This window comes from Corythoichthys intestinalis, chromosome 12 (genome assembly GCF_030265065.1).
Source record: "Corythoichthys intestinalis isolate RoL2023-P3 chromosome 12, ASM3026506v1, whole genome shotgun sequence".
NCBI classification, from domain to species: domain Eukaryota; kingdom Metazoa; phylum Chordata; class Actinopteri; order Syngnathiformes; family Syngnathidae; genus Corythoichthys; species Corythoichthys intestinalis.
Window position 1 is genome coordinate 22,301,369 of NC_080406.1, and position 25,773 is coordinate 22,327,141.

The following is a 25,773-nucleotide window of genomic DNA, read 5'->3' on the forward strand; positions in this document are numbered from 1 at the left end:
GTGGGGAACAAACAAAAAAGGTGAGGCTTACTATTAAAATGAAGCTGGAAATAATAGAAAAATATGAGCGTGGTGTGCCGTCCGTGAACCGGCTCGACAATATGGCCGTGGAATGTACACGATCTCGACGGTCATCCTCTGACGTCCGTTTGCCAGTCTTTATACGTTAAGGTTACAATTATTATTGTAGTAACATCGCCAAAAAATCGCCAGCTTTGTCAGGTTTTTATTCATTTATTTCAGAACTTGTGCAACACAACATGCCCACTGTCCGCCACAGCTGTACAAAGTGAAAGTAAAATGTCCAGTCAGCCACGCGGTACGTTCAGGTACACCATGCAAAACACATCCGCCACATTAGAACCCGATTCGTTACATTATAACAGTTATTGTTATTACTATTACATTATTATTCCGATTTTGATTCATAATTTATTTGTTTTGCTGTGTGTAATTGCTATTTTCAATAGGACGTGTCCCCCAAACTTCCCCGCTTCCATTGACGCTTATAGAGGGTGCTGCCATTGACGGACATGGACGTCCAAATTTTCCTTTCATTTCCAATGGCATTTCCTCTGTTTAATGCCATTGACGGGCATGTTTGTCCATTCTATAGATGCCAATGTACTTGGATGCCATTGACGGCTATGAACGTCCAAATTTTTTCCCATTCATTTACAATAGCAAAAAAAACAATGTCCCCAAATCAACAGGAAATAACCAGATATCAATAGGACACGCCCCCAAATGACCTCATATGATCAGGCCACGCCCCCCAAATGTTCCCAAATGACCTTACATGATCAGGCCACGCCCCCTAAATGTTCCCAAATGACCTGATATGATCAGGCCACACCCCCTAAATGTTCCCAAATAACCTGATATGACTAGACACGCCCCCAAATGCTACCAAATGACCTGATATGAATAGGCCACGCCTCCCAACTGTTCCCAAATGACCTGATATCATTATCCCAGGCCCAATAAATGTCCCCAAATAGACAGAAAGTGACCTGATATAGTCCCCAAATTGTCCCCAAACCAGCCTAGGCTGGGGCAAAGATCTGTATCACCACATGGCAAAGACCGGAAGTAATTTCTCCCGAAATTGCAGTTTGTAGTTGCTATTTGCAATACTACCAGCAGCATTTATTAAGGATTTAGTGTAGGTTTTCGGGCTGTGGAACGAATTGATGGAATTATAAGGTATTCATATGGGAAAATCCTGCTCGACATACGACCCTTTCGACTTATAAATAAGGTCCTGGAACAATTAGAATTTCGTATGTAGAGGTACCACTGCGTTTAATAAAAATATTTCATTCATTCAGATCTACAATGTGTTACATTATTGTTCCAGTTCCTTGTTCCTTGTTGCAGTGTAGAAAAAAAAGGATTTTGCCAACTTTGGTACTCACTGGCTTTACCGTTGATGTGGCGAACGTAAGTGTTAACATTCATTAATTCATCTTCCGAACCGCTTATCTTCACGAGGGTAGTTGTTTGTTTATATGTGTCCTGTTATTGGTTGGCAACCATTCTAAAGTGTACTGCACCTCTCGCTCCAAGTCAGCTATGATATGCACCTGCTGACCAGTGACCACAGTGAGTATAAGCTATCAAAAATGCACAATATGTGTCAAACTACCGCCATATAATCTGTTTGCAAATGATTTGTTGTTCGTCAACACAGGGTACAGCATATTTTCAAGAAATACTCAGCTTTCCTTGCGTAGAAACGAAAAACACTGCGATTGAGATTTAAGGAGACTCGCATAGCTGACTCAGCAGCAGTGGTCAAAAAAGATGATTATGATTTATAATCAGGAGCTTTTCTGGTGTAATGGAGTGCCTACAAAGCACGATCAAGCACTGAAGTGGATCCAGAGCCATGAAACAAGCCGGCGAGCCTGGCAGCCAGCCTACCAATGACTATCTAACATCTGCATGTAAGCTGTGCACACGGTGCTGTTGGCCCCCTCGTCATATAAATGCATCAATGATTGCCATTTGGTAAGCCATTAATCCTTGTAAATGGATTCTAGAATGAGGACCATTCAAAAAAAAAAAAAAACATGCAATTTAAAGTAATCCTTCCATAGCCGAGACAGAAAGACTTAGGCTTTAAGTAGTGGCCTGGGTGAAGTCTGGACTCTATAAAGAGATGACCAGGCAGGGATGACTGAGTTGCAGTAATACTCCACTCCCTCAGGAAAAATCAGGTAAAAGAAAAAGGAGATAACAAACCTCATCCGATCCTGAGCCGAAGATAAGCAGGTCAAAGGGAATGGCCGCCACCATGTCTATTAGGAACCAGCCTTTAAAGTAATGGATCGCTATCTTGGCCGCATGGCTGACCACCTCCTCGTTCTGGTTCACATACGTGGTCCTGAAGTTGATGAGAATGTCGATGATGAACATGATGTCAACGATGAGGTCCACTACATTAAGAGGGCTGCAGGAGTATCCGCATTCACGCCTCCTCTGTTCCTCTTGGTCGTTGAGAAGAAAGGCGGCAGAGTAAGGCGTGAGGATGGCCGTATAGATGACCAGCAGTAAGATTAGCCAGTCCCACACTGCTTTGAATGGGCTGTAATGCAGAATGGTGAACTTGTCGATGCGGTTCGTCTGAAGCTTGTACTCTGGCAGAACGTCGGCTCCGAGTGACAACACCTGAAGGAGACATTGGAAAGGGTTATCAAGGAGGAATAGAAAATTCGCCCTTTCTGTTTTATGTATTTAGAAGGACAAATAGTACAGTTGGACTTTTCTTCCCTCCAATGCTTTTTGTATAGTCTGATTAGTAACGTCTTTCCAGTATGGCGAGCATATAGCTTTGTTCATTGACTTTTTTTTTATTTTAAAGTTTGACATGCATAGGAGCTACATAAAAAAAAAAAAAAAAATAAATAAATAAATAAATAAATAAATAAATAAATGGCATCAACAATAAATCAATATTGATCAACCCTTTAAAGAACATAGTACATAGTAGTAATAGTAGTGTTACAAAGGATTAAGTAATGAATAAAAGAAGACAAATACCATAATTTTTGGACTATAAGCGGCTACTTTTTCCCTCATTTTGAGTCCTGCGGCTTATAGTCCAGTGCGGCTTATTTGTTGATTTATTGTGTTAATAGGCAACACTTTATCATAAGACTGCCATAAGACTGTCATAATTATGACATGACACTATCATGGGCATTAATGAATGTTTATGACCGATGTCATTCAGTGTCATTCGGCAAATTATGTCACTAACTCCATTTATGTTGAGCTCGGATCTTTTAGATCCATTTAAAAGTGGGATAATTTGCCAGATGGGCTTGGGGTGGCGCATGTGACCTTGAGGAACATACTTTTTTGCTGTACTAGAATAAAATGTAATTGCACATCTGCTGAGTGGGTGGCAGTGGCGCTCTCATTTTCAGTATGTGCGCAGTATTTTTTAACCAAACAGGAGCACACAGCAAAGAGCACTGGAGATATTAAAAGCTAAGACAAAGAAATATGACGAAGCATATGTAGCATTTGGCTTTTGACTTTTAGTACAGTGGGAGACGAGGAAAGACACGTCTGTTTACTTTGTCTAAAAATGTTCGCAGCGGACAGCAGGAATTTTTTTTTTCAGTGAAAAGGTGCCAAATATTGCCAACAATCGTCCCGCTTTGTCAGTGTTATATCAGTAAACCAGCGAGCACTGTCAGCCTCACATAAGGTGGCATACCAAGTTGCTCAATGCAAACTAACCCAACACCACAGCAAAGGAGCTGATACTGCCTGCAGCAAAAATGAAAACTGTCTCTCTGTCCAATTACACTGTCGATTTTGTTCTATTAATTTTTGTTTTTTCAGTCTAAAGGTTTGACATATTGTCCTCTTGAGTTAATGTTGCTATCAGCATATGAAATATCTTACACACTAAATGCTGGTCCTCATTTACCCACGAAAAGGCAGCAGCACTCTAAGCAACATTACCCCGTGTGGTCTTTACTCCCAATTTTCTAAAATGGCGACAATCAACCAAAAAAAAAAAAAAAAAGAATGTTGACTGCGACGGCCGACGCTTTAAGGATAGGTGGAAATTGGACTGTTTCCTCACTAAAATACGCAACAACTGTCTGCCTCATTTGCAAAAAGACAGTTGCTGTTTTTAAAGAGTTCAATGTGAAGCGATATTACCAAACAAGACATGCTGACATGTACGACAAGATTACAGGGAAGATCCGTAGCAAGAAATTGAAGCAACTTGAAGCTAGTTTAATTTCACAGCAGCAGTATTTCGCAAGAGCCCAAGGGTCGAAAGAGAACGCCACAAAGGTTAGTTGCGAGATTGTTGAAATTATTAATTAAAAAAATAATAAAGCAAATGTGACACACAGAATGGATTGCAAATATTTGCTTAAATATATTGTTCGACATAAAGGACGTCAGCCAAGGTCAGCCCCCCAAATTTTTACCACACCAAATCTGGCCCCCTTTGCAAAAAGTTTGGACACCCCTGGTATAAAGAAATCAACTATGGGAGCAATTATTAGAAAATGGAAGACATACAAGACCACTGATAATCTCCCTCGATCTGGCGCTGATAACAAGAACAGTGAGTAAAAATCCCAGAACCACACAGGGGGACCTAGTGAATGAACTACAGAGAGCTGGGACCACAGTAACAAAGGCTACTATCAGTAACAAAATGCGCCGCCAGGGACTCAAATCCTGCACAGCCAGAAGTGTCCCCCTGCTGAAGAAAGTACACGTCCAATGCCCGTCTGCGGTTCGCTAGAGAGCATTTGGATGATCCAGAATAGGATAAAAACCAAAATAGAACTTTTTGGTAGAAACACAGGTTCTCGTGTTTGGAGGAGAAAAAATACTGAATTGCATCCAAAGAACACACCATACCAATTGTGAAGCATGGGGGTGAAAATATCATGCTTTGGGGCTGTTTTTCTGCAAAGGGACCAGGACGACTGATCTGTGTAAAGGAAAGAATGAATGGGGCCATGTATCGAGAGATTTTGAGTGAAAATTTCCTTCCATCAGCAAGGGCATTGAAGATGAGACGTGGCTGGGTCTTTCAGCATGACAATGATCCCAAACACACAGCCAGGGCAACAAAGGAGTGGCTCGTAAGAAGCATTTCAAGGTCCTGGAGTGGCCTAGCCAGTCTCCAGATCTCAACCCCATAGAAAATCTGTGGAGGGAGTTGAAAGTCCGTGTTGCCTAACGACAGCCCCAAAACATCACTGCTCTAGAGGAGATCTGCATGGAGGAATGGGCCTAAATACCAGCAACAGTGTGTGAAAAGCTTGTGAAGAGTTACAGAAAACTTTTGGCCTCCGTTATTGCCAACAAAGGGTACATAACAAAGTCTTGAGATGAACTTTTGGTATTGACCAAATACTTATTTTCCACCATGATTTGCAAATAGATTCTTTAAAAATCAAACAATGTGCTTTTCTGTTTTTTTCCCCCACATTCTGTCTCTCGTGGTTGAGGTTTACCCATGTTGACAATTACAGGCCTCTCTAATATTTTCAAGTGGGAGAACTTGCACAATTAGTGGCTGACTAAATACTTATTTGCCCCACTGTCTTAATTTTGTTTGGTTCATTTTACTGGCTAAATGGTTGTCATATTTACAGTAATAGCATCCCATTTTGAAATGCTACAACATGATAATTTATTACAAATAATTTTATGGCTCAGGGACTTCAGTTTGAGAAGTGCTGATTTAGACAAAAAGTAAACTATTGTAGTTGACAGAGTGTAATCCTTGTTAATTAAAAAGTGAAATTGCAAGCTTTGGTAATTCTTCTTTTCCTAATTGCCCTCCCAGAGCGACTCTGACAAATAGATCAATGAGGGAAAAGCCAATGTGAGTGATGAAGCCTTCTGTGCTACCGTACACATTGGCAACAACAATGGGCTGACTTGGAAGCGACTCCAACGCTCCCAATGTATGTGCTGGACGGTACGAAAACAATTACAGATAAGGGCAGATGTTCCCATGTGCTGTACAACACAGCGCTGACATTTAAAGCATGTTCATTTTGTACTCTTGGGAAACCAGTGGTTGGACAAATAACAGGCTGGTTTCATGGACATAGCGTTGGAGAGGAAAAAATACCATACTTAAACTAAGTAAACATTAGTTTTAATTTCCCCTCACACATAAAAAAATCTGTATCATAAATTATTCAGTGTCCTAAGAAGTCCACTGCTTTTGGCCTAATAAGCCATGGATGATAAAGACTTTCTTGTGTCGTAAAAAAAAAAAAATGTAGAAATGAAGAGGGGTCTCTCCATTCGCTGCACATTCCCCTATGTTCGAGCCATGAATTATACAGGAGATTCAAGAAGACGGTTCACTGCTCATGTCTCGGTGGCGTCTCCTGACACTACACTAAAGTCAACAGGGAGGAAGAGCATTTAATCACCATTATGGTTTGTTCATTTATAGATGAGCGATGCGTGTTTTTCAATATAAAAGTTTCCCCCTGCTGACATCTGCCTTACCAAGAAGTATTACATCTCTATGTAGTTAGATCATTCAAAGTGCCTTCCTGTACATTGGGGGGAATAATAAATGATGCCTTGTGATACGAGTGATTTAACTGAGGAATTTTACAAGATTTTACAGAGCAAAAAGAAGAAGCAGAACAATCTGTCCAAAAAAGGCCTCTAAAGATGCAATAAAATCATTTCCCAATGATTTAACGGTTTCTTGCATAAGATCGAAATGGGAGTATTCGCTGGTTGAAGTGTTTTATCTGTGTAGTTTTTTTTTTGTTTTTAATTTCATTGAAATTGTGTTTGCAAGTGAATTCAGTCTGCAAACAGTAGGTTTTAAAATTGGTCACGTTGTGACGTCACACCTTGCCTTATGCAAGTACTTTTCCTCTTTGTTCTTCCTTCATGCCCACTAATATCGGAGGCTGAGAAAAGTCGTCTGAAGGTTGCCACTTATTGGTTCTTTATTCAGTTACACCAAGCATGCACTATACAATTAATTTGCATTTTCTGTGGTTTAGTGCAATATTTTGTTCACACAAGCAGTTCCTCTCTTTTGTCACTTTTTTTTCCATTCGCAGTCTAGCTGGCCAAGAATTTGCTTGGCTTGTTCTCCAGAAAAAGTCTGCCTCCTCGCCTGATTCTCGATCGATTTTTTCCCCAGCGCCATCCAGCCCCCGCCGCCGTTTGCTGTCTAGTCGGCCAAGAGGCGCTTGCTTGGCTTGTTAGCTGGCAAAAGTCGGCATTCTCGTCATGTTCTCGATATACTTTTTTTTTTTCTTTGCATCGCCTTTGTGTCACCTATGGATGTCTGCAATAAAACAATGACCTCCAGCGAGCTGGTGTTAAGTGAGTGAATGTTGTCTTCATTTTTTATTTTTTATTTTATTTTTTTTTTATTTTTGGCATTAAAAGGTACAAACACAGTTGAGTTTGTATTGAGATTCAAAAACCCCCCCTCCCAAACAAATCATTCTCACACCAAAGAAGCTCTCACACTCACAAAAAACTCACATAACTCTCACATTAGTAAGCCTCTCATGCAGATTAAAAAAAAAAACAAAACAAAACAAAAAACTTCGGTAACACTTTACAATAAGGGTCCCTTAATTAACATTAGTTAATGCATTTTTAGACAATAATGTTTAAGTAACATGACAATAATTCATTTGATCTATCATTTATTAATATATTAATTAACATCAGTTAATGGATTATGTTAATGCATTTTAAGACAATAACTAATGTTTAAGTAACATTACAATAATTCAAATAATACCTTATTTAACATTAGTAATATATTAATTAACATCAGTTAATGCATTAGTTTATGCATAACCAGACAGTAAATAATAGTTTGGTAAAATAAAATAAAAATATAGGCCTATATAGAGTTAGGGTTTAGGGTTAGGATTTGATAACTTAAGCATTTATAATGTCTTAGTTAAGGGACAAATGTGCTACATTTTACAATAAGGGTCCAAGAAGCATTCAGTAATGATTAATAAAAGTTAAGGGAGGGGAACTTAAGCATTTATAATTTCTTAGTTAAGGGACACATGTCCTACACTTTACAATAAAGGTTCAAAAAGCATTTAGTAATACTTAGGGTTAGGTTATAATATGTAATATATATAATACATTACTCAATATTAATTCACATTTACATTAGTGCATTAATAAATGGTTATTAATGTATACTGGTACTAGTAAGTGATTGTTATTTTGAAATGAGAAACATTGCTCTGTGAGTTCTTGGGTGCCGCTAACCTAACCTTAAGTAGTCTATTATTTCACGTGAATGTACCTCATAAGTATTACTTAACCTTAATTAACCATTACTAAATGCTTTTTGGACCCTTATTCTAAAGTGTAGCAAAAAGGTCCCTTAACTAAGAAATTATAAATGCTTAACTTCCCCCCCCCCCCTTAACCATTATTAACCATTACTGAATTCTTTTTGGACCCTTATTGTAAAGTGTAGAACATGTGTCCCTTAACTAAGACATTATAAATACTTAAGTTAACAAACCCTAACCCTATATAGGCCTATATATATTTTTAATCTTACCAAACCATTAGTTACTGTCTGGTTATGCATTAACTAATGCTTTAACTCATGTTAATTAATATACAGTATTAATAAATGTTAGATAAGCAATTACCGTATTGGCCCGAATATAAGACGGTGTTTTTTGCATTGAAATAACACTGAAAAAGAGGGGGTCGTCTTATAGACCCTACTCACCGACGTCACAGAATGACGTGTCGCTGTATCCGGCCGCCATATTGTCCGTCTCTGTTTAGCCCTATTCTCAATGGTTTCAATTAGTCGTTCAGTTTATAGAGCAATTCATGGAAGCCCCGGTGCTTTCAGACGCTGTAAACTCATTGGATGCGTTGCATAAAAGGCGTTATGTGGAAAAGCTTCAGTCTATCCATTCGCCAGATCCATATTTGATGCCTAAATCGATATTTTTCGACCCGCTGTCTTCGCCCTCTCTGCCTGACATCTGCTACCCTGATATCTACAACTATCTTTTCCACAGAAACTCGGCCTATTCTCACGAAACTTTGAAAAACATTAGGAGCAGCACTCTAAGCAACATTACCCTGTGTGATTTCTAAAATGGCGACAATCAAAAAAAAAAAAAAAAGTTGACTGCGATGGCCGACGCTTCAAGGATAGGTGGATATTGGACTATTTCTTCAATAAAACACGCAACAACTGTGTCTGCCTCATTTGCAAAGAGACAGTCGTTGTTTTCAAAGAGTTCGATGTGACGTGATAATAACAAGACACGCTGACATGTACGACAACATTACAGGGAAGATACGCAGCGAGAAATTATAGCAACTTGAAGCTAGTTCAATTTCACAGCAACAGCATTTCGCAAGAGCCCGAGTGTCGAAAGAGAACGCCACAAAGACGAGCCTGTTGAAATTATGAATTAAAAAAAATAATAAAGCAAATGTGACACACAGAAGGGCTTGCTAACATTTGTTTAAATATATTGTTCTATGTAAATCAGCCAAAGTAGCCCCCCGCATTTTTACCACACCAAATCTGGCCCCCTTTGCAAAAGGTTTGGACACACCTGTTTAACTGATGATCCGTAGACGAGGCCAGCTTCTTTCACTTGGTACCAGCTAAATATTATTCAAAATGTAATGATGGTGGAAGAAATAAGCATCTTGAATTTGAAACTGTATGTTGTCGGCGATTAGCCTCGCAATGATCTTAATTGTGGTTGTCAGCCCAAAGCCCTCTAAATATATATTAAATGCATCTTACCAGATATAAAATGACTACTACATAATCCGTGGTAATCGTTTGGAGCCCAGTTTTCTCGTCGAATTGCAGCAGTCCATCTCGCTCTCCTCTCCGGGTCTCTCGGAATACGGTAGAACTTCAAGTCTCTCCGTCTATCTTCTCTGTTATTGCAACCAACCGCCACACACGCCTTCACCATTTTGATTATTAATGTTAACGAGCAGAAAAACACGCCATAATAGTAGGAATTTACATAGTGGTAATCCGTCAAAACGACGAGTAGACGGACAATATGGCGCGGAGGCGTGGTTGTGACGTCATGTGAGTAGGGTCTATATTCGCGGTCTAGACATTATACCAATTCACAACGCTAGATGGCCCTAGGTATCATTGAAGCGATGTTCTGTCATGACAGATCTCAGCTACTTTCCCCATTCACGACGCTAGATGGCGCCAGATATCATTGAAGCGATGTTCTGTCATGACAGATCTCAGCTACTCTTTTTAGTTTAACCAGTGTGCAAATATTTTATTGCAATGTTTTTCCTTATTCAGATTTGTTTCAAGACTACAGTTACAGTTAGACTTCACTTTGATGGTTAATGCAGTTATTGCAATTTTGTTGTTTTATCACAATAGAATGGTTTATTTACATTTCAAAAACCAGAAGCCATTCATTTACAAATGTAATTGCACTTTAGTTTACATATTTAAATGTTCAGATATTAAGATTTGAATGAGGCAAAATAACATGCTTTTTCTCTCAAATATATTGTTATAATCATTTGTTTCGGATGTACTGTAATTATTTTCTGTATAAAAATTAATTTGGTGTTCAAAAAGTCTTTTTTCAAACTTGAGTCTTGAAAAAGAGGGGGTCGTCTTATAATCAGGGCCGTCTTATATTCAGGCCAATACGGTATATTAATTATTGTAATGTTATTTAAACATTAGTTGTCTAAAAATGCATGAACTAATGTTAATATTGTAAAGTGTTACCAAAACTTCAACACTCCGCAAAAACTTCACCTATAACGCAGAACAACAACAAAACAAATCCGTGATCACTAAAACCTGTCAAACACCCAAAACATCTCTCACTCACCACAAAGAAATTCTCACACACAACCCCCCCACACACATACAATTAAAACACTTTTATGCTAAGCCAACTCACACAAATAAACTTTGTGCATCCCCCTCACACATACACACACAGAGAAACAAAAGCTCTCAAGCACACACATAGCAGCTGTCTGTAAGCGTGTGGCTTGGTTTGTAAGTCAAATTTAATTTCATTTCAGTGGAATTTTCTGTATTAACCCTGCCTAAAGCATTCAACTGGACTAAGATCAGGAGATAAAAAAAAAAAAAAAAAGTTTTTTTTCCAACTCATTATTATTCCTGTGCTTTCCAGGAATGACCCTTCTCTCTTTCTGAATGTCAGAGTGCCACTGCTGGGACTTTGGCAGCTTCCCAAGCCCACAAACAAAGCACAGCTTAGCCAGGGGCCCTGACTTTTTCCGGGAATGCTGCAAACTATCACTGAACATTTTCTAATAAAGGCTCACTGTCAAAAATAGTGCATCTCAAATGGCTCACCTGTGTCACTTTTTCTGTGACGTTGTGTGTTCTGTCTTTGACCTTAGGTGCGATGATGGTTTTTTCTGATGTTGGAGGGGAGTGAGTCTTCTTGTCGTTCCCTTCCGAGAAGGTGAGCGCAATGAGTGGGATCTTGTTGATGGTGCTGTACTTGTTGATGTTGGAATCTGACGTGGAGCCCAGAAGGCTGGACTTAACGTGATTAAATGGGCCTGGAGATTTACAGTGCATGGACATTATATGTTAAGTACAGTGGGGCAAATAAGTATTTAGTAAACCACCAATTGTGCAAGTTTCCTACTTGAAAAGATTAGAGAGGCCTGTAATTGTCAACATGGGTAAACCTCAACCATGAGAGACAGAATGTGGAAAAAACAACAGAAAATCACATTGTTTGATTTTTAAAGAATTTATTTCCAAATTAGAGTGGAAAATAAGTATTTGGTCATCTACAAACAAGCAAGATTTCTGGCTGTCCAAGACGTCTAACTTCTTCTAACTAGGTCTAACAAGGCTCCACTCGTTACCTGTATTAATGGCACCTGCTTAAACTCATTATCGGTATAAAAAACACCTGTCCACTAGCTCAGTCAGTCACACTCCAAACTCCACTATGGCCAAGACTAAAGAGCTGTCGAAGGACACCAGTGACAAAATTTTAGACCTGCACCAGGCTGGGAAGACTGAATCTGCAATAGGTAAACGCTTGGTGTAAAGAAATCAACTGTGGGAGCAATTATTAGAAAATAGAAGACATACAAGACCACTGATAATCTCCCTCGATCTGGGGCTCCATGCAAGATTATGTGGCCCCGTGGCGTCAAAATGATAACAAGAACGGTGAGCAAAAATCCCAGAACCACACGGGGGGACCTAGTGAATGACCTACAGTGAGCTGGGACCACAGTAACAAAGGCTACTATTAGTAAAACAATGCACCACCAGGGACTCAAATCGCTCACTGCCGGACGTGTCCCCCTGCTGAAGCCAGTACACGTCCAGGCCCGTCTGCGATTCGCTAGAGAGCATTTGAATGATCCAGAAGAGGACTGGAAGAATGTGCTATGGTCAGATGAAACCAAAATAGAGCTTTTTGGTAGAAACACAGGTTCCCGTGTTTGGAGGGGAAAGAGTACTGAATTGCATCCGAAGAACACCATACCGACTGTGAAGCATGGGGGTGGAAACATCATGCTTTGGGGCTGTTTTTCTGCAAAGGGACTAGGACGACTGGTCTGTGTAAAGGGAATAATGAATGGGGCCAATAATCGAGAGATTTTGAGTGAAAATCTCCTTCCATCAGCAAGGGCGTTAAAGATGAGACTTGGCTGGGTCTTTCATCATGACAATGATCCCAGGGCAACAAAGGAGTGGCTTCGTTAGAAGCATTTCAAGGTCCTGGAGTGGCCTAGCCAGTCTCCAGATCTCAAACCCATAGAAAATCTTTGGAGTGAATTGTAAGTCCGTGTTGCCCAACGACAGCCCCAAAACATCACTGCTCTCGAGGAGATCTGCATGGAGGAATGGGCCAAAATACCAGCAACAGTGTGTGAAAAGCTTGTGAAGAGTTACAGAAAATGTTTGACCTCCATTATTTCCAACAAAGGGTGCATAACAAAGTATTGAGATGAACTTTTGGTATTGACCAAATACTTATTTTCCACCATGATTTGCAAATACATTCTTTAAAAATCAAACAATGTGAATTACTGTTTTTTTTTTCCACATTCTGTCTCTCATGGTTGAGGCTTACCCATGTTAACAACTACAGGCCTCTCGAATATTTTCAAGTGGGAGAACTTGCACAATTAGTGGTTGACTAAATACTTATTTGCCCCACTGTATGTATATGAACAGAAAAACACAGATTCACGGTGTGTATAGTATACATGTGAAGGGACTGATTGAGGTTCAACTTAATGTGAATGTCAGATAAGGCCTGTGGCGGAAAACACGCACAAGGCTGAAAAAACAGTTTCTGCTCTTGCCCCCCTCTTTTAAATAAACTGCTGTATTTTAAGCCAAAAGAACTGTGTTGTTTGGTAGAACAATATGTCTATATGATACTGTATTACTAACAAAGCATTTGTAATTGCAATCATTTTCTGGGAGAAATTGAGCATTATCTGACAGAAGGTTGCCAATACATTTGGCCAGTAGTGTATGTGTGTAATGGACATGCATTTATTATTTGAGGGAAACTTGAGAGAATGGACAAGTGAATAGAAAAGCATGCATACCTTCATTTGTATGACGATCCCTGAATATGCTTTTGGAACTGGAACTGTAACCCTCAATCTCATGGACAGACGACGCCCGTCTTATGCTCGTCACGCTTCCTCTTGGGAAGGTATTGGACAGGGAGCTCGAGGACTGGTGCACATCCGTCTGGTACAGCTTATCCCACAGGAGTTTAGGAGATGAATGGTCAAGTGGCTCTGCAGCCATGCTGGTTTGCGAGGAGTGGTGGCTTGAGCTGATGAGGGCGTGGGTGTCATTGGCCTCGATGGGACTACAGATGCTTTTTGTGGGTGAGGGGAAACTTTGCAGAGCTACTGAGTCCTCATTGTCTTTAGGTGGGTCCACCATCACAGCATCTGGGTCCTCTTGTGGAAGAGATTGCTTGTTGGTATTCATGAGGCTCAAGGCAGCCTGGCGGAAGCGGAAAAATCGACCCCCTAAAAATGGGAAGGAATTTACAGGAAGTGTTAGGTGAGAAAGGTCCAGGAATGACAACATTTAACTTATTCCCTCCCAGCTATTTTCACCGGTGCAACCCCCTTCGCTCCCAGCCGTTTTACTGGATTTTGACTGATTTTGCAAGGCCCACAGAAAATTCTGTTCTATTGCTATATAAACATGGAACCCACCAAAAGAAAGATTAGACTCTTTTTCAGAAGGAAAAAAGTTAATCTTTTTCCATTCTTTAGAAACCAGCATTAGAAAATAAAATTTTCCAATTTCGAATTTCTGATGAAAAACAGAAATTAAGCTTTTTGTGAAAGTATACATTTCAAACATAACTTTGACTTTAACAGCTATTTTTTGCTTAAGTTAGATCCTAAACATCTGAATAATGTTTTCCTTTTACAAAACAACATAAACAACAAGACAAATAGAGCTTTTGATAGCAAAGTAACAATTTATTTACACATAACTAACTGAAAGATGACGCTGTTGTGGCCGCAACAGCCGGGTAAACTTTTCCCTCATCGCCGCCTGTCTCATAAAGATGGATTTTTTTGAGTCTCTGCGGGTTCTGCTTGGCGAGCAGCACGGACTCAACGGCATCGTCCGCTGCACTGGTAGTCCCGGTCGTTGTGCTCGGTCGTCTAGCGCCTAGCATCCCGGGCGTCCGCTAGGTTGCTCTGCTCGGTCGTCCGCCGCCTGGCATCCTGGAGGCCATTCGGTCGTGTTTCGCCGGCGCCCCGGCCGTGCAGCCCGGCTGTTCGTTGCTGTTGAATTGGGTTGCGGGTCTTACCAAATGCGCTACTGCCCTCCAGTGGCCAGTTTTATTGCTTTAAAATGGATTTTCAGCTTTGTGCTTTGGAGCTAAATTGAATCAGAACCCAGAGATGTGTCTTTAAAAAAAAAAAAAAAAAACGTAACAGACATATCAATACGTCTTTGGGACACTGAAACAATTAAAAATAGAAGGTATTTATACGTTTTTGGAGGCAAATGAGTTAAATGGAGGGGAGTGGAAAAAAAATGTGTACAGTATTTATGACCCCACTGTATGAATAAATAATATATTGTCTGAGAACAGTGAACTCATCTTCATTTGCGACGGGACAGGAAGTGTTCCTTGGGACTAAGATGCCATGAGTTGTCAGTAAAGCACTACATTTTGTCCAAATTAAGCTCTCAACTCACCGAGCAAAGTTTCTTGGCAGCAGGCTGCCAGAAGGTGGAGGTAAACCCTTGCCATTATTTAAAGGGAGCTCCACAAATCATTTCAGCATAGTTCCTTGGTAACAAGATGGTGGCATAGCAATACATTTATCAATTTTGTACAATTATCTGAGAGTGTTTAAAACTCGTCCATTGCCGTCGATGGCCATTTAAGTCAAATGTGTTAACTGGCTATGCTAGCGATGAATGAGATTTTAAAAGTGTCTTCGCATGATTAATTGTAGTACTCTATTCTAATTCTAAGTGAAACTTTTCACTCATTAACAATAGAATAGTACAGGGATGAAAGTGAACCCTCGTGAGGCGCCCCTCACTCATCATCTTCCTTCCATACATAAATAATAACTTTGCCATCTGTTTCCATACCCTAAACACGCTGTTACCTCCCTTAAAAGCTTTTCAACACAGCTTGAGAACTCCTGAAGAGAAGCTTATAGATTTTCTGATCTCTGCTGCAGGAGACCAATCAATTGTGGGGTGCACCAGCAACGACTACTTCAGCTTAACAATAAACAGTCTTTCGTTTTGTTTGTTGTCCTTGTGTTATTGTTGGTTACTAAAAATAACTATCTGTCCATCTATCCAGACTGCACACGTGACTTGGTATGTGCTACTCCGCACCAGAACTCCAATGGCCTCATGTCCATTAACTAACGTACTGTAATTTTCAGACTATAAGCCGCATATACTATAAATCACACCCACCAAATTTAACAAGAAAATCTACTGTATGTTCACATAAAGCCAAACTAGACTATATTACCTGCAGGCGTCCACATTATATTATGGGATATTTACTAGGGCTGTCAAAATTATCGCGTTAACGCGCGGTAATTAATTTTTTAAATTAATCACGTTAAAATATTTGACGCAATTAACGCAAATGTCCCGCTCAGACAGTATTCTGCCTTTTGGTAAGTTTTACAGCAAGGCTTTTTGTGCTGCAGCACAACAGCGAACTCTTGTGGTCGCTTTGCGACATGGTTTGTTTTCTTGCCAGTTCATTATGGCTGCACGACGTCTCGGGCTGATAATGTTGTGCTTATTTGATCCTTGGACAAGATTTGTCCGTAAGTATGGTTGTTGTAAAGAATGTACATATTATGTTAGTAAGCGAAATGTTCTATTTTTTGTATGAGACGCTTTTTGTTTATGTTTAGTGAACCTGTATAGCGTGCTAAGCTAACGTTGTTGCTAATGCAATGCTTGTGTACTTTTTTTTTGTAGTTTTATGACGGTCTAAAGAGGACAATGGTTTGAGGCTTTTTTATCAATAAATCAGATGAAAAAGGAAGAAGTCTGATTATTAAGGCGTCGTTCACTAGCTGTCTAGCTTTGGAAAAAGTAGACGCTTCGGAGTGAGGACAGCATAGACAGATTTAAATGACAGTAGAGTGAAATGCCCACTACAGTCCTTATGTACCATATGTTGAATGTACAGTGGGGAGAACAAGTATTTGATACACTGCCAATGGATTTTCCCATTGGCAGTGTATCAAATACTTGTTCTCCCAACTGTATATATCCATCTTGTGTCTTATCTTTCCATTCGAACAATTTATTTTATAGAATATATATAATTTACAGAAAAATATGGCATATTTTATAGATGGTTTGAATCGCGATTAATTGCGATTAATTACGATTAATTAATTTTTAAGCTGGAATTAACTCGATTAAAAATTTTAATCGTTTGACAGCCCTAATATTTACACCAAAAGACGTACAGCTCATTAGCCTGTAAAAATCCATAAATAAGCGGTACTGGACTATAAGCGGGAGGGTTCAATATCGCCCCCCCCCCCAAAAAAAAGATCAAAACCTTTTTTCTGTTTGAATTTAGTTTCCTGAGGCTAGAAAAAAAGACATTTGTGGTAGATACTTATTTCTTTCTGTCTGTCTGAAAGAATAAATAATTGGCCAACAGTAAAAATGTTTGCCTTCAATTCTGCCATTTTATCACAAGTAGCAAACCAAAGTTTAATGATGGAGTAGCGTATGCCCCGTGGACAGTCAGTCCACCAATGTAATTTAATTACGCACATTCCCATATGCTGCATTTTTAGGGGAAAAAGCATGAAAAAATGATTATAATGTAAGTGAACAATGTTAATATGCAATCCCAAAGACACCTTCAGTCTAAGCTAAATACATCACATCAAATCAGAAGCTGTCCCATCATCTACCCACGGATCCCCTTTGCTGAAGTGCGCTCACAAGCAATCAAATGTGATTAGTCATGTTAGCTTTGCATGCACAAACAACACACACACACTCGCATGGACACACTCACGCATATTTACATTCACAAGGCACAGCACAAACTGAATGCCAGAGCAATTCACGCTGAATGAAAAGGATAGCTGAGATTCAGTCAGAGAGGAGATGCTGAATGCCTCCAATCATACAGGAGACTCGCTGATATTTAAACCTCCTGACATTCATCCAAAACAAAAATAAATACACACGCACACACATACAAAAGAGGGCTATAGAAGCTCCCCAAAGACATACACTTACAGATGGTATCATTAAGAAAAACAAGATTTGGCTATATAAGCAGATCATTTCCTCCCCTGTGTGCCCACTGTGCATCTTTTCTATAAAACAACATTCACAAACAAGATAAATAATGTAATAAGCTTTGTGAATAATTCATGCAAGATCCTTAAAAATCATTATGTTTAGCATTATTAGCTGCATATAATTTTCATAACAAACAATGACCAATATTTGTGTGATATTTGAACGATTTTAAAAATTTTAAAGTCATTTTGGGGGAAAAAAAAACCTAACGCTGATGTGAAAAGATGTTTTGTTAATATGTTGCAAAATAGGAAATAATTAGATTTCATTGGAACTTCAAAGTCAAATGTCTCAATGCTCCTGTATGTTTTTACATTTTAATGCCAAAAGTCACAATCCACTTTTTTTCCTATTCGGTTTCTTATATCATTCAGAAAAATGTGAGGCCATCAGCAGTTGACAGCTTAGGCTTTGCAGTTTTTCTAAGCATTATCATTGCCTTGCCGATGGCTCGCCACTTGACTTTGGAGCAGCGTTGTAAAATTGTTCCCTGGCAAGATGCTTTTCTGTCCCTGACTGCAGTTCAGCGACAGTTTAAGAAGCTTTAGGGATGTCTCACTGTTCTAACGTGTATCAAAATTTACGCTATCCATGGCAAGTTTCTTGAAACAGGATTTTATTTAAAGCAAACCACGTAGCAGGTTGTCTCCTATAGCCACCACTGATGAAAACACTTAACACTTAGTTGCGCAAACAACGGGCAGGGTATTTTGACGAATGGACATGGATCAAATTCTGAGGTTCTAAGTAAGCATGTGCTGGTATGATATTCTGAGGTATTACGGTATCACGGTATTGCAGTTACAGCTCTTAAATGTGTTACTTTGAGAAATCTGGGTTTTAAAAAAAAAAAATCCACTGAACAGGATTTTTATTTTTCCAAAACATATTAGCAAATTGGAACATAAGTCTAATGTCAAGTTAAAGTAAATAAAAAAAAACAACAACAAAATATTCTAAATACAATTAAAATAAATGCAGTCATTTAGGTGAGCCTAAACCAGTGCTTCTCAATTATTTTCTGGTACGCCCCCCCCCAAGGAAGACATAAATATTTTGCGCCCCCGCAAACTCTTTGCCGCCACTGTAAATAGTATCATTTGTCTATTAAATTATTATTATTATTATTATAAGTAAGCATCTGCCTAACATGTTGTCCTTTTTTCTACTAAAGAAAAAAGAGTAATATAAATGAACTTAGAATAAAGTATAACTTTATTAACATTGTTTTGTTTGTAACAGAAAAGACTTAACGCGCATCAATTTGCCTGAATTTAAACAAAAGTCAACATCCAAGTTGTGAAAATACACTCAAGGTACATTTTTGACTATTTGATACTGAAAAATAAAATGTAATAAAATCAATAAATAAAAAAAAAATCAAATTGATTAGAAACATTAACTCATGAGGACAATAAGCCCAAAAATATGATCGAAAAAACAAAACTGAACAGGGGGTGGGGGGTCTTTGGACAGAAGGACAGTTTTTATTTTGGCTGCTCACAGTATTACCTCATTTGCAAAGGTGTGGGGTTATTTAGCACTGAGCATGCTAACAGTGCTCACTGGTTTACTGATATAACACGGACAAAGCGGGACGATTGTTGGCAATATTCGCCACGTTTTCGCTGAAAAAGAATCAAGCGGCTTATCAATGAGATTGGGGTCTAATGTCTAAGTGGCGTCTCCATTAATCTGGCTTCCGGCTGTCCGTTATAATCATTTTTAGACACAGTAAACAGTGTTTTTTTCCCTCTTCTCCCACTGTATTAAAAGTCAAAGCCTAAAGGCAAACGGCCCGAAAAAAGCGCATTCTCGGCGGCCGAGGGAGAACCGTAGGTGAGGGCGGTCGTCGTGATGATCCCAAGCCGAAAATGGCACTACTCGGGCGGACACGTCTTCTTCGACAGATCTTCTTCATATCTCTTTTCTGTGTGCTCTTGTTTAGTTCAAAAATACTGCGCACACTCTGAAAATGAGAGCGCCACTGCCACCCACTGAGTGGATGTGCAAGTACACTTTATTCTTGTACGGCAAAAAAAAAAAAAAAAAAAAAAAAAAAAAAAATGTTCCCAGAGCTCACATGCGCCACCCCTGGCATCACTCTGCGCCCCCCTGGGGGGGGCGCGCCCCACCATTTGAGAAGTACTGGCCTAAACCCACAGCCATAAACCGAGCTATAAAAAGCACATGTGTATGATCCGTATCATGTTTACATTATATACACACTCTCTTTCTCGACACTTGCCAGAGAGAGAAAAAACACGTTTTACCACCGCTAGACACACTAGACACTAGGGATGGGAATCGTTACGATTTGTACGATTCCGATTCCATAATCGATATTGCTTAACGATTTGATTCTTTATCGATTCTCTTATTGATTCCAATGTGGGGAAAAAGAAGAACAAACGTTTTGATTGGCATCGAGTTTGTTTAATCAGAAGTCACACCCTTACAAACTCACAAGGTCAAAAGAGGCCCATGGTCTCAATGGGAACTGTGGAAATAAGTGGCAAATACACAAGAATGTGTAACATTTTATTGAAACCTTTTTCTAATAGAAATTTAAAAAAAAAAAAAGTTATATTGGCATATAGGTCGTTGTTCTGCCTTTGGCAATATGTGTTAAAGTGTATTATTTACCATTATATTGAAATGCATGCCTTTTAGTTTTTAGTGTGCTTTCATGCTCAAGTGGGGGCGCCCTTGCGCTTCCTCACGCGAAGAAGAACGCGCTCACGTGAAGAAGAGCGCGCTTACACGCGAAGAAGTGCAGCTACAAAGCATCCAAGCACGTGAGCGAGTTAGTGAGAGAGGGAAACACTGCTATGAGCCTACGTTCTTTGTTCATATTTGTAAAATATCTACATAGGCAACGCCTGTATGTATCATCTTTTATGTTGTTGTTGTGTGTTTCCACTCGCGATCGGACACTTAAATCCAGTTGTGTAGTGGTTTGATGATGTGCTAATGCTAGCGAACGCATGCTAACAGTTTGTGTTATTACTGTATTAGCTGCTAATAATCGCTGATTTACGTTGATGCGAACCTGTTTGTTTTTGGGGACGAAATTGATTTGTTTCATTTCTATTTTTAGTTTCAGTCGTCAAGTGATGGTGTCATAACATAGGCTGAATAAAGTCAGCATATTACACCAACGTCTTCTGCATCGTCATTTGGGAGTTTAGCTCGCTGTATAGCCAGGACTGAGCCTTTGCGTCTCGGTGAGGACAGTACACTCATATTCCCTTCGGATGAAGTTATCTTCACCTTGCAATGACTGCAAGTCGCTTTGTGGTAATTTTTCCTCGTGAAGTGAAGACATACTTTCGAGCGTTTGAACCTATGTGCTGTCATTGTTATGTTTACGGATACCTTTCATTTTCACCCACTTTCCTGGTGAAGTGTAGCCAAACTTCGGAGCGAGTGGTTCTTGGCGCCATGCTAGTTTGATGCGTCTGTACAACAAGACACGTCACGTCACGTGACGACGCAATACGCGTCTTTAGGAATCATTAAAGGAATCATTAAGGCTTTTTCATTGTGATGTCGAGGCCTCGAAACACTATGAACTGGTTCGGAATTGGAATTGGATTTTAATTCCCATCCCTAAACACGCTGGAGTTAACTCTCGTAGCTGGTGGGAAACTTTCATGACAGTGTTTACTAGAGGTGTGCGAAATTTCCGATTCTTAGATTATTCGCGATTCGGCCATGGAAGATTCGAGAACGATTCACAAACATCCAAAATTCCGATTATTGAAATGTGTCATGTAAAGCGCAACTAAAATATAGTCAGCGCGGTCTTCAGGACGCAATGAGGAAAGGACAGAGAGTAAACACCATGCTTGTCATTACCCGGGTAATGACAATGCTCAACTCCCGGCTCTGGCTCAACTCATGCCGCTAGATAAAAAAAAAAACAATAATACCCGACTGCTGCCAACAGCCGCTACAAACTACGTCCACATAATGCTATGGTAGATAATAGATATCATACGTATATAGAACTAGATGTGAAATGACAGACTAAGTGGCGTTAGCAGCACATGAATAGAACACTAGATGCGAAATGACAGACTTGCCGGCATTAGTAAACAGCCGCCATCTTAAAGCAGTAGACTTCCCTGGAAGGCTGTTGTAGCGAACCTTCCAAGCGAACCTTATTAACTTTTTATCTAAAATACTCCTTTTTGACTTTAATCTATCTTTAAAACAATTTTAAAACTTTCACATGTCGAAAGTAGACAGAAGGGAAATTATGGAATAATGGGAGCAATTTTAGCAACTTTAACGGTTGATTCACAACATTAAATTAATTAGATGTAGTTTAAAGCTGCTGATACAGAATGGGGATTTGAGTATTTTATTTACGGTTTGAACTGTTAACTTGACACTGAAATAGTCGTTTATTTAAGCCTGAGAGGCTTTTTGTACAATTTTTGTGACTAATGTACGAAACATTAAAAGCAGCTAATAGCTTTGGAGGCGGAGAGGTCATCAATAATGGATTTATCGAATCGTAGCCTCTGAATCGTAATTGAATCGTTGGGTACCCAAAGATTCCCACCTCTAGTGTTTACTAACTTTAATTTTGTGGAAATGCGAAATCATATTAGGAGGTATTGCCTGCTCAGCAGCCACCCTCCGCAAACATGTTTTACATGTTGGTTGGCCCTGCTCCTCTAAGCCGCGGCCGTGTGTAACCTTTCTGTAACCGAAGTATTCCCATACCAGCAATTTTGTTTTCCTCGATGGGGGAAAAAAGTTCAGGAGTTTCACCTCCACCAGCCATCGTGTAGCACAGCTTACTCACTGACACTGAGCAACAACCGGTGGGGGAGAGTTGAGCCTTGCAGCTGTAAGCGAGGAATTTCTCCATGCATTTTTGGGACAAAAATAGCTAATACCTAGGGGAAGGTATGACGGAAAGTATTTGTGGGTTTGAAAACTTAACATTTTCATGCCACGGTATACCATAAAACCGGTAATCGGCACATGTCTAGTTCTAAGTGGAGAAAGATATCATATACTGTAAAGAAAGCAAACGAGTACACCAGGAAAAAGTGTACTGCTAAAGATTTTGTGTTGTTTAACATTCCTTACTTGGAACGTTAGATCAAAATGTATTTGTCATTCTTCAAAGAAGACAAAGGATTTATGCCTGTGATTTGTCTACATGTGTTGCTCTACTGTTTGTGTTCAAATACCGTTTGCTTATACCTACTCATGACACGTTGGTCGTCCCATTACATGTCAGCATTAGCTAGCTAACTTTTCTCAGGCAAAGCTTTAAGTTTGTCTAAATTCATGTGTAATTCGCAGAAGTGGGTAGCAACGCGTTACCTGTACTCCGTTACAATTACTTGAAAAACTTGAGAAAAATGTACTTGTCATACTGTTTACTTTTGGCTTGAATAGATTTGTGAAAAAAAAAAAAAACGCTACACTTACTCCGCTACTTTGGGCTACATAGATGTCGTTACATTTTTCCTCTTTATTCTATGTATTGGATTTATTTTTTTATTTTTTTCCAGCGATGCCAAGAGTAGTTCTACCAATTTCAGCAATGAGACGTCGCACCCATAAACACATGACTACAATATACCAATCACACGCAAGCTTGCCGTTCTATGATCACGCTAGCCTGTTCAATCACATGGCGTCTTTAAAGCACCGTAAAAAATGAAGTATTTCACATAGAACGCTACTTTCAACATGACTCTCCCAGTTTTTATTTTGCACCGACTGACCACGGAAAACCGGAGATATGATCCTTTTAATTTCACAATCATAAACCATGAAGGAACTACAGTATTCACTATTCAAAATAGGAACTATTTTTTCCACTAGAGGGCAATCATGTTCTTTGCACGAATAATGCTTCATTTCTGTCATTTTTTTCCTTTCGCTGGAATTCAATGTTTTTTTTGTTTTTGTTTTGTATTATTTGTATTATTGTACAGTATCATTGTAAAAACAGTTATAGAAAAAATACCATTGTTTAAAAAATATATCAAACAAATTCGTAAGCAGTTACTCACAATGTTACTTATTACTATTCTTTTCACCAAATACTTTTTCACTTGTGCTTGATTACAATTTTTGGATGACTACTTTTATTTTTACTTGAGTAATATTATTTTGAAGTAACGCTACTCTTAGTTGTGTACAGTTTTTGGCTACTCTACTCACATCTGGTAATTCGCCATGTTTTATGTTTATTTTGACTAACCTTAAAGAGAGGCAAACAGTTTGAGGACTTTTTTAAAGATGCGCCCGCTGTGTTTTCTGTTTCCGTCCTCTTTGACTTAACAGACAAATCTTACATGTTATCGTGTGTGAATTTATGACTAGATGGGGTAAACATGCCCTTTGCCAGAGGTGGGTAGTAACGCGTTACATTTACACCATTAAATTTACTTGAGTAAGTTTTGAGAAATATACTTCTCAGAGTTTGCCAGGCCATACTATTTACTTAAGTAGATTTGTGAAGAAGAAACACTACAATTCCTCTGCTATTTTGGGCTACACTAGCGTCATTACATTTTTCCTCTTCATTTTGCATATTAGATTTTACTTAATTTTTGCCAGAGATGCCTACAGTGGCTCTACCAGTCTCACCAATGAGACGTCACAACAATAATCACATGACTCAATTATGCCAATCAGACGTAACAATGCAGTCATATGACAACACACAAGCTTCCTCTTAGAGGTCCTATAATCAAGCCTGCCTGTTCGATCATGTGACAACTTTAAAGTGCCATAAAAAAATAAACAATTCGACATTGAGCGGGTGATGTTTCATTTCTGTAGATTTTTCGAATCGGAATTCAATGATTTTTGTGCATTTGTTTTTACCTAATATGATCTTGTAATACGTTATTGTACAGTATAATAATAACATTCGTATAGATGACATTGTGCTAAGAAAAAAAGTATACTAGTGTTTAAAAAAATAACAGACATTGTAAGCAGTCCCTTTCAATGTTACTTATTACTTGATTATTCTTTTCACCAAATACTTTTTTACTTGTAGTTGAGAAATTTTTTTATATGACTAATTTTACTTGAGTACCTACGTATAACCTTTGGCTATCCATGCCCTTATGTCATCTGTTAATGTTGCACAAAACAAAGGGTTTAGATGGCGACAGTTTGACCATCTAACAGATTATTTCCACTGTTATTTCGAGGTCAAAAGACCAGGATGGCGGAACAGATTGAATTTGACCTTAAACTTTCCTCTGTATGTTTATTCTCTCTTTTTCCTTTTTTTTTTGTCTTTGCTAGAATATTTTGAAGGTGTTACGGGATTATATCACAGCAGACAGCTGAGTGAATACTCACTTTGATCAGACTTTGTAGGCGATGCGGGGCTTATCTTCTCTGTGGAGTTGTCGCTCCCATCATCCAAAACGTAATCAAAATTCAGGATGAACATCATCACCACACCTTCCTCATTCTTCACCGGGATGATATGAATGTTACACTGGAAGTCTGACCCTGGGGGAAATAAAGAGAGGATAATGCTGACACCATGCATTACTCTTCTCTTGGAAAAAAAAATCCTTCTGGTGTCTTGCGGATCTTTGCAGGAAAAAAATGAGAAGTACTTGATCTGATTTAAAGGTCAATGCCTGCATGTCAGAACCCATGGAAATATCAGCGCTAACCCCCGAGGGTTGAATCATATGCATCTATACATTTATTTGCATTATAAATAAGATTGTACGTAGAAATATAGTCATCATACAACATACAGTACAGCTAAAAAGGATTGATCGCAAGCAGGGGGAGGATTGGAGCCAATCTAGAGAGTAACAATGTGCTCAAAGGAACAATCACTACAAGTGAGCATCATGTGAGGCAGT

The 25,773-nt window shown here is 39.1% G+C and overlaps 1 protein-coding gene across 3 annotated transcripts in view; it reads right to left on the minus strand.

Moving 5' to 3' along the window:
• Positions 1-25,773, minus strand: part of LOC130926900 (potassium voltage-gated channel subfamily H member 7-like) — a 99,563-nt gene that overhangs the window by 31,750 nt on the left and 42,040 nt on the right. For all 3 annotated transcript variants that reach the window (XM_057852219.1, XM_057852220.1, XM_057852221.1), the window contains 4 exons: positions 25,250-25,405; positions 13,633-14,070; positions 11,393-11,604; positions 2,248-2,673 (listed from right to left, as the gene is read on the minus strand). In XM_057852219.1, the coding sequence (XP_057708202.1) occupies positions 2,248-2,673; positions 11,393-11,604; positions 13,633-14,070; positions 25,250-25,405 (1,232 nt within the window). The remainder of the gene's footprint in view (positions 1-2,247; positions 2,674-11,392; positions 11,605-13,632; positions 14,071-25,249; positions 25,406-25,773) is intronic.